The sequence below is a fragment of the Hippocampus comes genome, unplaced genomic scaffold (genome assembly GCF_001891065.2).
Source record: "Hippocampus comes isolate QL1 unplaced genomic scaffold, H_comes_QL1_v1.1 scaffold10, whole genome shotgun sequence".
NCBI classification, from domain to species: Eukaryota; Metazoa; Chordata; class Actinopteri; order Syngnathiformes; family Syngnathidae; genus Hippocampus; species Hippocampus comes.
Window position 1 is genome coordinate 1,079,700 of NW_017805001.1, and position 14,311 is coordinate 1,094,010.

General features: G+C 41.6%; 3 protein-coding genes and 1 long non-coding RNA gene across 5 annotated transcripts in view; all 4 read right to left on the reverse strand.

Annotated features, from left to right (window-relative positions):
• Positions 1 to 2,515: 2,515 nt before the first annotated feature.
• On the reverse strand, positions 2,516 to 6,500 carry LOC109531768 (solute carrier family 35 member B1). The gene is made up of 9 exons (XM_019896257.1): positions 6,086 to 6,500; positions 5,486 to 5,589; positions 4,480 to 4,610; positions 4,362 to 4,392; positions 4,084 to 4,244; positions 3,870 to 3,996; positions 3,400 to 3,506; positions 3,163 to 3,316; positions 2,516 to 2,885 (listed from the first exon to the last, which is right to left on the reverse strand). The coding sequence occupies exons 1-9, from the start codon at positions 6,208 to 6,210 to the stop codon at positions 2,833 to 2,835; spliced, it is 993 nt and encodes a 330-aa protein (XP_019751816.1). The 5' UTR covers positions 6,211 to 6,500; the 3' UTR covers positions 2,516 to 2,832.
• A 387-nt stretch (positions 6,501 to 6,887) lies between these two features.
• The window catches only part of LOC109531757 (protein FAM117A-like), a 15,077-nt gene continuing 7,653 nt past the window's right edge, over positions 6,888 to 14,311 (reverse strand). For both annotated transcript variants that reach the window (XM_019896245.1, XM_019896236.1), the window contains exons 3-8: positions 12,592 to 12,687; positions 12,399 to 12,503; positions 8,643 to 8,759; positions 8,354 to 8,561; positions 8,082 to 8,280; positions 6,888 to 7,838 (exon numbers count right to left, since the gene is read on the reverse strand). In XM_019896245.1, the coding sequence (XP_019751804.1) occupies positions 7,622 to 7,838; positions 8,082 to 8,280; positions 8,354 to 8,561; positions 8,643 to 8,759; positions 12,399 to 12,503; positions 12,592 to 12,687 (942 nt within the window). In that variant the 3' untranslated portion in view covers positions 6,888 to 7,621. The remainder of the gene's footprint in view (positions 7,839 to 8,081; positions 8,281 to 8,353; positions 8,562 to 8,642; positions 8,760 to 12,398; positions 12,504 to 12,591; positions 12,688 to 14,311) is intronic.
• Positions 11,478 to 14,311, reverse strand: part of LOC109531750 (RUN domain-containing protein 3A-like) — a 22,602-nt gene continuing 19,768 nt past the window's right edge. The window contains exon 13 of the mRNA XM_019896225.1: positions 11,478 to 11,856. Coding sequence (XP_019751784.1) covers positions 11,818 to 11,856 — 39 coding nt within the window. The 3' untranslated portion in view covers positions 11,478 to 11,817. The remainder of the gene's footprint in view (positions 11,857 to 14,311) is intronic.
• Positions 13,075 to 14,311, reverse strand: LOC109531810 (uncharacterized). The gene is made up of 2 exons (XR_002171251.1): positions 14,269 to 14,311; positions 13,075 to 14,025 (listed from the first exon to the last, which is right to left on the reverse strand). It is a non-coding gene; the product is annotated as an uncharacterized LOC109531810 (long non-coding RNA).

Sequence of the window (14,311 nt, forward strand, 5' to 3'; positions counted from 1 at the left end):
AAAAAATCTATTTCCAGTACAGTCTACACATGACAAAAATAAAAATATGATGCCGCTTACCTAAGTGGAATGTGAATGTTTCCCAATTGGAAACAATGTAACGCGAAATGATCCCGTTACCAAATCAAACCATCAAAACTGATCATTTTATTTGGATTGCACCTTTGCACGGGTGTTTCACAATAAAAACAGACAATGAACAAAAAGAACCTATTGACCAATTTGAATGAACGAAGGAAAAGAGAAAATTGACGTTCTAATCACATGACTGTAAAAACACTTAAATATAACTCAGATTAATAAAAGTTAATAACCCTTTAAAGACCAATGACAGATTGGAGATGGCACAAAACGTGTTTGCGTAGCAATACTGTCAACTTGTCTCATTTTTAAAGTATTGCTGGAATTTTCAAGTGTCTTTAGGCAAGCATCTATTTGGAAAATTTATTTGTGCATGAAATACTTATTGCACTACACACATGCCAAAGGTTATCAATACACTTTTCATTTTGTCAACACTGGTACACTACACAGTTGTTTGTAATTTGGAGCTAGTTTTGTCGTATGAGGTTTACTGAGCTGAAATCTCAAGACAATACATAGTATAAATTTCCCTTGGTATATTTTTCCAAAACATCACGCTCAGACTCCTAAATCGTACCACATTTGGGGAGCTAAGATTTCAGACCGTAAACCCTTATTTTCCACCAGTTGCCAGATGAATATAGGTTTATTCGATAACTGTCTTGGAGTTAGTATTTATTATTGTTAAAAACGACTAAACTTTGGACACTCCCTATAAGCTCCGAACAGGCTCAATGTTTAATTACCCCATGAGTCCATGTGAAGGAACCTTTTATCCCTTGAAAGGCTCTATATAGAATCTAAATTGGTATAGGTAACAATAGGGCTAGAAGGACATGTCAGTGGGTTTAAAATGCCTTGTAATGTGGGTAGCATATTTACCAGACATCTGGGTTCCTCAGTCCCAGGCGAGCCAGGTACATCAAGGACATGACTGTACCTCCGCCAATGAAGAAGAAGAGTGGGATCAGCTGCAAGAAACAATGCAGCAGCATGAGGAAAAAAATAGCAGCCCTTCTGTTTGACCACAAACAAGTTAGTCACAAAGTCAACCATGGACGCCTGAAGCAAGAAAATAACTTTATAAATTCCAGTTCAAATAAGAACAAAAAAGATTACTATTTGTGTTCAAATGTAAGCACTACGGCTATCAATAACGTGTACATTCAGTAATCTTTCTTGATTATTTTTATTTTAATAAAATATTTTAATATTTGCTGTAAAGACACGTGTCTTTAACATGTTATTCTTTGGGGTTTTGACTGTTTGATTTTCCAGAATGGCAAAGCTGCTTCGTTGAAAGAGTTATTTGTGAAATTGCTAAGCAGCTGCCATTTACGACCTAGAACCTACTTGGCCGTCTTATCAGTCTGTGCGCCGTCTGACCCGATTTGACTCCAAAGCATCCCCAGACAGACGTTTAAACAACTTCAAATGTGTCACGACACATGTTACGCAATAACAGCGGAAGACAAAAATGTATTATTTTGTTTATTGGACGAAAAGTTCGACGAAATAAATTGAGCCTGTGTCAGTGCTAGCGTTGCTAAGCTAACCACGAATATCAACAGAATTCCGAAGCAAACGTTGCAACGTGGCTGTTTTTGTCTGATAATCCTCAATTAACTCACAGCCGGGTGGCTCCTCAGTTGCTTGCGGACTGTAGCCAACATCGTGACAGGTAGTTAGGTGTGCTTTCTCCCAATTTGTACACAAATAAGGGGATTAAATGCAGTCAGGCCAAAAAGTGCGTTACTTATTCCGCCAGTTTGAGCCGAAGAAACGCAGACGGACACTAAAATAGGAGGTCGAGGTGAATGCCTGAGAAAAAGTGGCAAAAACGTATGATTAATAATTATGATTTGATGATATTTTCTATCTTCTCAAAACAATAGGGAGTAAAATGTGTATATTTTGAAAGTTTCAATTTGTGCTGCTTCAGATTTCATTGATAGGTTATTATTTAGAACTGGCATATGTACAACAGCCGTAAAGTTGCTACTTTACTGTTCTTTTTTTCCTTAAAATGTGTCAGTTTTTGTATTGTTATTATAGTGACGTCACGGCCACACACAAATGCCATTATTAATGTTAACTAAGTGACGTTTAAACAGTGGTTTACGTCGTCTCTGAAAACATGAGTACTGTAGTATCTTCATGACGTGAGGCTCGTTGAGCAAGGCCGCCAAAGTACCAGCTGTTCCTATAAAGTGGCAGCAGGAGTCGCTGTTTAGCTCGGTACGAGAGGAACCAGAAATTTACAACTAAAGATCCCCAAAACATGAATATGCCACATGATCAGATTTTTTCAGTTTCTCACTGAAAGAATATGAATTTACCAGTAAATTGCTACATATTCCACACAGTGCTTGTTTGGGAGTGTGTGTTCCCTGCCAACACAAATTAAATGAAGTAAAACAAAAGTTACATCAAAGGTGACGTTTTCCCTTTAATAAAAGTGATTGATAATTTGTACCAAAAAACAAAAACACAAAACGACAAACAAAACGTATGTTTCATAAGTGACAAGTTACTTGGCTAATTATTGGCCAAGAACATGTGATACTGAAACATTTAGCAAGCAACATGTCATGGTTTGTTAAATTCATGACTTTAAATCCTGCAATTTTTTTTGTCCTTGATGAATGTGTTAAAACTGAAGAGTTTGTATTAATTAAAAATGAGGTCATAGAAGTTGCATCCTGCACGAGAAGTAAGGTTCCGGCTTGTGGATTGTGTTCCGGTATCTTAATGTACTGTCTTCTTGGGTCCTTTGCCAAATTTTGCATCCAATCCAAGACCTGAAAGGTCAAAAATAGAGGTGTGAAGAAGCAGCTGAGTAATTGTCAAAAAAAAAAAAAAAAGTGGTACCTCAACTTATTAGTGACTCAACTTGGGAGTTTTCAAGATACTAGCCATTCCTCAGTTTTGGTACCTTTCCAAATTAATGGCATTTCTATTCATTTAATTGGGGGGAAATTATTTGAGAGTGATTTGAGATACAAACGTGGTAAAAAAAATTTAACTTGTAAGTCAAGGTACCACCTTACATCCAATTAAATTCCCAATCTCTCTCACCAAGGAATACCAGAATGGTACCAAACCACTGCATGTCGCTCATTTGGTTCCCAAAGAGAAGGACGGAGCCCAGGATAGTGAAGAACTTCCTGGTGGTGGTGACGATGGAGCAGGTCAGCGGTCCAAAGTAAACCACCGTCATGAAGATGAAGGTCTGGCATCAAACAGGGAACCATGTCATTTATTTTGAATACGTCCTGCTGGCTTTTTAATCTTTTTTTTTTAACGTTGGCTCACCTGGCCCAAAGCGCTAGTCAATCCAAAGAGGAGGATGTTGTATAAGATGCTCGGGTAACGTTCCGTAAAACTCAGGAACTCCCACACCTCACCAGTCCACAGCACAGCTGCACAGAGCATACACATTCAGAATTTACCCTTGATTGTCCTAATCGGTCTCCAGTTTCAAACTATTAAGAAAACAAAATGATGATTAAACGCTCCCTTCAAACACATTTTAATTTTAAAAAAGTGTAAATCATAATACATTGTCAAGGGCCTCAAATATCGCTTGCGCTGGCAGGATAAATGCTGCGTCTATGGCGCCACCAAGTGGTGTGTGGAAATATGACATACAATAGGATGAGACGGATGTTGACGGCCATTCGAACAAAACTATGATTTAAAACCATCCCTTGAAGGCAACACCTCACTAAATCAGATAAGTGGATCTGAATTTCTCTCTTTGTAGTATCGCTAATGTGACTCACCCAATCCCAGGAGCACAGTGGACCACAGGTTGATGTTGAGCATCATGTGGTTGGCGCTCGTTTGGAAGCGGGACCTCATGTGGTCCTGGGCCACGCCTGTCAGGCCATCCAGCGTCAATGACACCAGCTGTACAAATAAGATAGTGACAAGAAATGTTTAAGCCTTGGGCTTTTATTTTAGTTTATTTTTTACTTTATAGGTACAAATACTCACCAAGAGGATCTCCCCAAAGCCAAAGACGTGGTCGTCCGCCATCGCTGAGCTCTTGTTGGGCTTGTAGAGAAAGAGCGCCACACCGCTCACGATCAGAAGCACACACAAGTATTTGGCCATTGGGTAGCGCTTCCTCAGGATGGTCACCCCCAGGATCATCACTGCGGCGATAAACATGAACTTGATTGAACGACTTTTTGAGCGGGAAAAAAAACTCAAGGCAGACAACGGGTGCCGGCATGCATGTGTAACTGCAAAATACAGCATACTTAACCTACCTGGAATTGGCTTGCAAGATTTTCCCAGCACCTAAAAACAGGGTATTGTTTTAGGAACTATGAACATGTTTATCAACTAATGCATATTTCCTGGACATTCAAGGGACTTTGGACTGACCTGTGTGGGGTAGTTGACATACTGTAGAGCAGAGTTACTGGACACCATGGCTCCCACATACGAGAGGGAACACAGGCCGTATAACCAGCTCCTGGTGAAGTCCGGCTTGGGACCCTCGAAAAATTGAATCACTGGAGAGGAAGATAAAAAAGGAAGAAACATTGTCGTGGATGTGAAGTAAACACACTCAAATCTGACAACTCAAGTGTTTTATTGTTTTTAATACAATCGATAAAATACAGATAGGATATACTGTACCGATATGTACACTTGTTTCTCAACGCCGTAGAAAACAAAGTCTGGACGATGGCATGCACTGGTGTCACAGTGTCGCCTCGCTTCACATAATGTCTCTATGCAATGCAAAAATTGGCAAAACTCTTTTGGTAAAAACGAGCAAAGCGAATGCAAGGCAATAAATACCCTTTGGAGAACCTGATTGACAACATGGTGTTCGTAAATCATTTGACATAAAAATGTAACCAATGACAGAGCAGTGCCATGAGCTCAAAGACTGTTCATATTTTTTTTTCCTACGGCTTTGCGTCTAAGCTGTTGCTTGACAGAATTCTTGGGTTCAATCAATATTTACCTTTAACAAATAACACATTTTGGAAGTTATTAGTAGACAGAACTCTGAGGGGCACAATTTTGACTGCCCCATAAGACAATGAGAAAAAATATATTTTTATCTCGTCATGCCCAAATATTTGAAATGTGTTGATTGGCAGAATTCATATGTATGTCACTTATGATAGGTATATCTGCTGATGAAAAAAAAAAAAAAGAAAATTTGACATGTTATTTTTAATACCGTTACACTTACAATATTGAAGAATGTTGAACTTTGACTTTAAACATTTCCTGTCCATGTTGGGAAGAGATTTGTGATGGTGACATTTTGATTATTTTGCTTTCCTATACAGTATTTCCCGCTGTGATAATTTAGCTTGAAACCAGGCTCTCACATCGAACTGTGTTGGACCTTGAAGGTGTAAATACTTACATATCCTGGCAAACAGAGCGTTGATGATGCACTGGATGAACACCAACGTCCTGGCAAATCGAAACTTTTCTTTTTGGTCACCATGGCCATAATCACCTCTTGTACTGCGGTCAAGCAAAAGTTATACACTTCAGTTGGCGGTGTGGCCGTGATACCTTCAAGTTCACACAATTTATTGTTGTATAAACACTGCGTGAGGTCGTCACGTTGGAGTAACCAGATATGATCCCTCCACCCTCTCCATGCCACTTGGGCAACAGCATTCCATCAGTGTCGTGGCCCACTTCCATCGAATACAATAATATCTTATCTATCATACAGACCACAAATGGTAGTGTTACCGCCGTTTACTTGTAACAAGCTATTCACTATTGTAACTGGGAAACAAACACAGCAGTATCTTGTAATATTGGATACAAAACTCAACTGAGGAGACATTATGTCAGTTCCAAAACATTCAGAAGGGATACAAACTATATTTCCATACATGACTAAGTCCGTGAGGGAAAATTAAGGTGAATGGTAGCTGTAACGTCAATGATCAATGGAGCAATCCCACCAGCTGTCGTGTAAACCCAAACTAAAGTCCTGGTTACTTACATGGTTTCTTGTAGAATTCCATAATAGAAATAACACACGAAGACGCCCAGGAAACAGACGATGAAGCGCAACCGCATGTTGTCCCACATCGATGGGCCCCTGGATGCTCCTTTGCCCGAAGCCATGCCGTCCGCCACCAGTGCAGGTATGGAAACCGACACCGCCGAGCTCCCGGTGCCCCCGACACTGACGTCCCGCTCCACTATAGCCGCAGTCCCGAGCCGAAGTGGATGCTCAGGGTATTATGTTTTCACTTTTGCACAGGAGACGTCATTACTGTTTATTTATCGTTTTGCATTTGCGTTGTCTAAATATTTACTTTCGCTGCAGAGGAATGCCGTTGTGATGAAGTAATTACAGGTTTCGTTAAATCACGTCTGGAAATTCGCTGTTGTGAAAGGACCTCAAAAATGGTGTCCGTAAATTCGCCTGATTGTGTTCGCTTTATTTTCTGGTTTAATCTAGTAACTGAGATAAATTAATGCACATTGACGAAACCGATAAAAATACATTTCTATTGAGGTTAGTTATGTTTAATACTCAACCACATATTTGTACCTATTCAATATAAAAGGCAGCTACTCTGTTTCAAAAAAAACGGTCTTTTCTTTAAAAACGTCGCGTATTTTGACGTCAGATTATGTGGATTGTACGTATTGGTCAATACACGAAAGAAACAATTCTGTTTGGCCCATCATAGAGCGGCTCTGGTGGAGCTGGGTGGGATTTAGATATTTAAAAACTTCTAATCCACGTGTCGTACTGTAGTAGATCCGATGAATGAGAAATTGGATATTAAGAATACAATCCATTTCGCTCATTTAGTCTTCACGGAAAAAAATGAAAACAACGCCCCCCCCCCAATCAGTCACTGTTTAATCTACATACTGTACAGTTATGCTTGTAAATGTACATACCCAAGCAGAATTTAGGACATTTTCTTTGGGAAAAAGAACGTTTAATGATATCTCATTAATTACTTGATGTTTTATTTTTTTGTTTATTAATTCTGCCAGGGTAAGTACATTTATGAGCACACTGTACGATAACATTAACTCGGGCAAAAAAAATCAAGCTCTTCCACATCACTGAGAATAAAATGGAACGTTTTCTTGTCACAATATTGAATTATGGGTGTCGTAGGTTGAATGGGAAACAAATTACACATAAATATCAATTCAGTTTAACAATCTTGCATTTGCAATGTTTTGATTAGAAAGAAACCCTCAGTAGGAAATTAAAGTTTCCTGTTTATAACGTTGAACGCACTATAAACCTAGAAAGGAGTTGATTTCTCCTGCCTGATACAAATAACGTCACCACGAAAGCTACAAAAATATACTTTAAATTTTCTTGATAAGGAATTGGTAGAAAAGTACCTTGTCAAAAACAATGAGCTTGATCATATTACAGTAACAAAGTCACAAAACAAGTTGGTATTCATCCACAAGTCCGTGTGATCAAGGCTACTGTGACGAGGCAGTAAAGCCCGGAGTAAACCCAGAGCAATTTAGTCCAGCGAGGTGGTCATCACCCTCACTGCATGCCGAGCTGCCTGGTGGGAGACGCCTGGCCCGGGCAACTAGTGACGGGCGAGACGGACAGGCCACGGAAGAGCAGGTCCATGGAGGGCAGGAGGGGCTTGAGGACGCTGACGCGGCAAAAAGCAGAGCCTCCGTGTGGTGTGAAGTTCACCTTGTTGAGGTCGGGGCAGGACGGCTGGAGGTGGACACCTTCGTCCGGACAGGCGGACCTGCGGAGAAAGATGTTCATGTCAAAGCTCTTAGACATATTAAGATCAAACTGGACCATCATTCTCCTGTTCTCTTAAAGACAAACCACATTTTTCTGCCATTCCCGAACATTTTTCCACAGTTTTTAAAAAATTTGAATGCGAAACTCCACCAATTCTCCATTGTTTTGGGACATCGTCATGTCAAACGCCACCATTTTCCCAGAGTCTACATTACTGCAACACATTAAAGAGGGAACTTACATTGTGTCCTGGCACAATTGAAGCGGCTCACAGCCTTCTGGTGGCGGTCGCTGAAAGGAAAAGCTTTGGTCGGGACATGGCAGCCGCAGCGGTGGCGAGGAGGGAGGCAACGACCACAGTGGCAACGCGGGAGGATCCACTGCATATGAAGGCAAAAGCGTGGAAGGAGACGGACAAAAGACCTCTCGAGTGGTCGACTCTGTTACATGGACAAATGCCGGTTACCACTTCTGAAAAATATTACGATAAACACCTGAAAGCGAGCGCCTGACCTGGTGACTGGGTAGGGGAGAAGAGCGAAGGGTTCAAAGGACTGGGCGAGGTGGACGGAGACAGCAAGGCAGGGTCCAAGGGACACGGTGACTGAGAAGGAGACAGCAGGGAAAGATCCAAGGGCCCTGGCGACGACTCGCTCTGGGAACCACTGCTGCACCGCTGGACCGGAGCGGGAGCCCTGTGACCGTCCGGGATGTCCAAAAGCTGCAACACAAAGTCAAGTGTTCTGGATTTCCCGCTACTGCGAGAATCCCCATTTTCATCGCGACTGATCCCTATCAGCACCTCATGCTCTTCGTCCCGTTTTTCTGACACAAACACCTCCTCCAGCTCCAAGTTGAGGCCCTCGACGCTGCGCCGCAGGCGCGAGGTCAGTCTGCTCAGCGGCACCAGAGGCGATGTCTGGAGCAAAAAAAAAAAACAAAACAAAACAAAAAAACACCACCAATTATAAAACACTCTTCTGGTCTTGCACTTTCCAAATCAGGTTTCAAGTGTCTTCCTATACCTTGCAGCAAGAGTGTGCAAATTGGGGAGCAGAGAATCGGGTATCCACCTTTCGGTTTTGGATACTAATAATAATAATAATAATAATAAATGACTAATATGAATTTATTTGGGCCTAAAAAAAACTCTGCTAGCTGCGGGAAAACCTTTCAGGAACGTTTTAATGAGGGAATAGCTAACCGGAAACGTTTAGTCCCAGGAACTAAAAGTATCTGTCGGAAACCTATGAAGAAATAAAAATAAATTGGGAAATAATTATGTCTTTTCAGAGAAGAACCAAAGATGCCATCAGCATTCGTACCTGGGTGGCGCCCGCGGTCAGCGGGTGGTGCGACGGTTCGTAACCTGGTGCGGAGGAGGGAGACCAAAAAAAAAAAAAAAAAGCATGAAAAGACTCTTAAGACGGGGTTATTTGCTAAATTGATCCCAGGCGTTGCATGGGTCTGAAAAGACACACATGCACATTTGTGAACCAAGCCGACTCACAAGGAGCGCCACATGCACAAAGCATACAGCGATAATCAATATTTGAGGTAATTTTGACTGCCGTAAGTAAATAAACCTGATCATCAACAATATTTACATTTCAAATGCAGGCTCTTCTGCATATGTAATCACTTTTCTCAAATAGTATTCAGCCAACCACTGGGGGGAAAAAGCGAACGCGCCCTGCAGCGAGAGCCTAAAATCAATCGGTGGACTGATGAGAGCGGCTCATGTCAAGAAAGGACAGCAAAAATTGGAGATGAGGAGTATCATGGCTAGTGCTTCAAAGGGGAACAATGTAGCAAATGTATCCAGTTAGCCATTTGCGAAATTTAAATTACTATCTATTGGTTTGTTTTTTAATTATTATTATTTGTCATTTATTCTTTCAGAGTTTCATTTTGCTCTAAAAACTGATTGCATATTGTTTGTTGAGAAGCAGTGCAATCAAAATAGGTGGCAATCACAACGTGGGTCACTTTAAGTTAACATCACAATGTTTGTACAACGATGTTGATATCACAATAAAACAATTCTGAGAAACATTTGACAAAAAACACATCTGATACATCATGACATCTATTTGGCGTGGGAATTCATATACTTTTTGTCTTCTACTTTCTCCCTTTCATAGTTTTGCTGCTGTAAATTTGGAATTTCTCCATTGTGAGACAATTAAAGCTTTTCTTATCTTATCATATCTTATGAATTGCTGTGTGAGTCATAGGAAATGTTCATAATAAAATGATATCACAATGCAGCAACTGCATGATAGCATAGTGAGTCGTGGCATAATTTATGCATGTATTGTAATTTCAATGATATTGATATCACGATACAGCAAAAGTGCATATTGGACGAAAACTAAGGATGATGAATCCCACAAAAGTCCAAAAATTGCACTCGAACAATTACAATAGCGAAATTATAGCATTTCGTCCAGTTTTTGTGACAACAAATCACAGGAGATATTAAATTACATCCTACGAATGTGATTGACCACTTCAATTTAATATGGTATCATCATAATATTTCAGATTATTATTCAGATACTTTGCCATGAAGAGTTACCTACCATCTATGTTTTTTTTTTTAATCGTAATTACAGCTAAACATATTAACGCACACTTATGACGAGATGAGGTTGACGCGTGCATGCGCGTGCGTGCACGCGCGCGTCTGATTACCCGTCTTGAGGAGCAGCTGGTAAGGCACCGTGGCCCGGAGTGGCAGCGGCGGCAAGTTGGGGTTGCTGCACCCGCGAGGAGCTGCTCCACTTCGGCCCGACATCCCTCACAGGTCCGGTTGGAAAGAACTCAAGCGCACGTACAAAACACACCGGCACGCGCAAAGCTCAGCTCTTCCGTTCACGGGCACCGATGCTCCCAAAGTCCCATCGCGGCCTGCTGTCAGATGTTTTTTTTCTTTTTCTTCTTGTTGGTGTGCTGCTTGCTCTCAACACGAGTGACAAGAAGTGGCGACACCATGCAAAAGTTTTGGGTCGTCTGGCATCTGGTTGGTTGGTGAAGGAAAAGCGAGCTCCCATTGGTCGTCATCTGCACCCCCTAAAAAAGTTTGGAGGTCCAACCCACTTCTTTTTTTTTATTTTCACGGTTGGATATCCTTTGTATGTGTGTGCGCGGATGAGTCTAGTCAATCGATGTACTTGATTGAAAAAAAAGTGTTTTTTTTTCTGTATTGACAATTGAAAGTTTAACCAATGTATTATTCAAAAGCAAGGTTTAATTTCCCTTCGATGTATTACTATTACTGCAACAAACAAGTTTGATCATGTTTTTATGTATTTTCAAAACATGTAATATTTCAAAGGGATGAAAATTACATATTTTTACCGCCCTCCCCCCCCCAAAAAAAAATGGAGCGATGAAAACTTAATTTTTAAAAGGGTAAACTATTTTTTATTCGGGGAGGTACTGATTAAAGAAAAAAAAATCTTCTCATAAAATAACGAAATTCTCATTTCATTGGTAGGTGTACCTAATAAAGTGGCTTATAGGAGTTTTTTTTATTGATTGCCGGTAGATGGAGCCAAAGTTCGCATATTCCGGTTAAATTGATGATTCCTTCTTTAACTTTCACGCAGTCACAAGTCCTGTGTATCAATCATGCAATCATGTAAAAGGCAGTTTATTGCAACACAAAACAATAGTAATAATAACAATAATCTCAGGTTTAAAGCGCACAAAGAAGGAAGTAGGCCGAAACAGGAGGTGTTGCGTCACATCCAATGCTGCGTGTTTGTTTTGGTTTGACAGTATTGACATCTGGTTTGTGTTGTTGTGATGTCCGAGAGACAACAAAATGGATGCGGGTGAGAAAAAGACCGAAAGAGGCAAAGATAATAACGACCAGAATTCCTGCTGTACATTCGTGGAGACGTTGGCGGTTGGTTCAGGGTGAGAGGGAGGAAATTGAAATGCGAGGAGGGGTTGTCGGGTGCTGTGTCCTAGCTGGGGGAGAGCGCGGGGCTGGGCTCGGTGCTGATGTTGACCAGACACTCGCTGGACTTGAGGCTGGTCAGCGACTTGGAGCTCGGCAGCGACGCCAAAGAGCCGCAGAGGCCCAACATTGATGGCGTGTTGTCCTTTCCTGAAACAGCATGACAACCACTTTGTCGGGCGTATAACTGCCACCTAGTGGACTGGAATGAACTGCATCAAGTGATATGCCAATCAGGCGAACATGCGTCGGGATTGTTATTACTGATAAGCGACATGGAACAATTGACGTGACCACGATGTCATAATCATGTGCTACCTGCTGAGGTCCAATCAGCGTCTCCGTTCTGCCTCTCGTCGGTCCTCTGAGAGTCCGAGTTGAGGCTGTTGAATTTATTTGGGCCTAAAAAAAACTCTGCTAGCTGCGGGAAAACCTTTCAGGAACGTTTTAATGAGGGAATAGCTAACCGGAAACGTTTAGTCCCAGGAACTAAAAGTATCTGTCGGAAACCTATGAAGAAATAAAAATAAATTGGGAAATAATTATGTCTTTTCAGAGAAGAACCAAAGATGCCATCAGCATTCGTACCTGGGTGGCGCCCGCGGTCAGCGGGTGGTGCGACGGTTCGTAACCTGGTGCGGAGGGAGCGGCATGGCGGGATCGCTTCTGTAGCTGCTGCCTCAGCTTGGCCACCTGGAGGCAGTGTGGGGGGGAGAGAGAGGAACGTGAAGATGATGATGGTGATGATGATGGTTGATGAGGAACTTATGAAGATGCTTGCCTCCTTCAGGTGCTCGGCGCTGCCCCACGATGCTGAGCGCTTGTGACCACCGAAACTTCTCCTGGCCTGCGTCTCCTCCGCCCAACAAGATGGCGTCTGGATGCATGATGACAAAATGGAAGATCACGATTTTTATTTTACAGCACAGCAAAGACTTCCACCAAGGCCCAACAATCTTTCTGCTTGTCTGAAAAAAAAAAAATCATGATTGTTCTATTCCAGTCCCATAGGTGGCAGTCATGCACATTACAGCAGGCCACCTGTCATCACAGCGACCACTGACAATTTGAATTACTATCTAACTGATTTTGACGTCAGATTATGTGGATTGTACGTATTGGTCAATACACGAAAGAAACAATTCTGTTTGGCCCATCATAGAGCGGCTCTGGTGGAGCTGGGTGGGATTTAGATATTTAAAAACTTCTAATCCACGTGTCGTACTGTAGTAGATCCGATGAATGAGAAATTGGATATTAAGAATACAATCCATTTCGCTCATTTAGTCTTCACGGAAAAAAATGAAAACAACGCCCCCCCCCCAATCAGTCACTGTTTAATCTACATACTGTACAGTTATGCTTGTAAATGTACATACCCAAGCAGAATTTAGGACATTTTCTTTGGGAAAAAGAACGTTTAATGATATCTCATTAATTACTTGATGTTTTATTTTTTTGTTTATTAATTCTGCCAGGGTAAGTACATTTATGAGCACACTGTACGATAACATTAACTCGGGCAAAAAAAATCAAGCTCTTCCACATCACTGAGAATAAAATGGAACGTTTTCTTGTCACAATATTGAATTATGGGTGTCGTAGGTTGAATGGGAAACAAATTACACATAAATATCAATTCAGTTTAACAATCTTGCATTTGCAATGTTTTGATTAGAAAGAAACCCTCAGTAGGAAATTAAAGTTTCCTGTTTATAACGTTGAACGCACTATAAACCTAGAAAGGAGTTGATTTCTCCTGCCTGATACAAATAACGTCACCACGAAAGCTACAAAAATATACTTTAAATTTTCTTGATAAGGAATTGGTAGAAAAGTACCTTGTCAAAAACAATGAGCTTGATCATATATCAGTAACAAAGTCACAAAACAAGTTGGTATTCATCCACAAGTCCGTGTGATCAAGGCTACTGTGACGAGGCAGTAAAGCCCGGAGTAAACCCAGAGCAATTTAGTCCAGCGAGGTGGTCATCACCCTCACTGCATGCCGAGCTGCCTGGTGGGAGACGCCTGGCCCGGGCAACTAGTGACGGGCGAGACGGACAGGCCACGGAAGAGCAGGTCCATGGAGGGCAGGAGGGGCTTGAGGACGCTGACGCGGCAAAAAGCAGAGCCTCCGTGTGGTGTGAAGTTCACCTTGTTGAGGTCGGGGCAGGACGGCTGGAGGTGGACACCTTCGTCCGGACAGGCGGACCTGCGGAGAAAGATGTTCATGTCAAAGCTCTTAGACATATTAAGATCAAACTGGACCATCATTCTCCTGTTCTCTTAAAGACAAACCACATTTTTCTGCCATTCCCGAACATTTTTCCACAGTTTTTAAAAAATTTGAATGCGAAACTCCACCAATTCTCCATTGTTTTGGGACATCGTCATGTCAAACGCCACCATTTTCCCAGAGTCTACATTACTGCAACACATTAAAGAGGGAACTTACATTGTGTCCTGGCACAATTGAAGCGGCTCACAGCCTTCTGGTG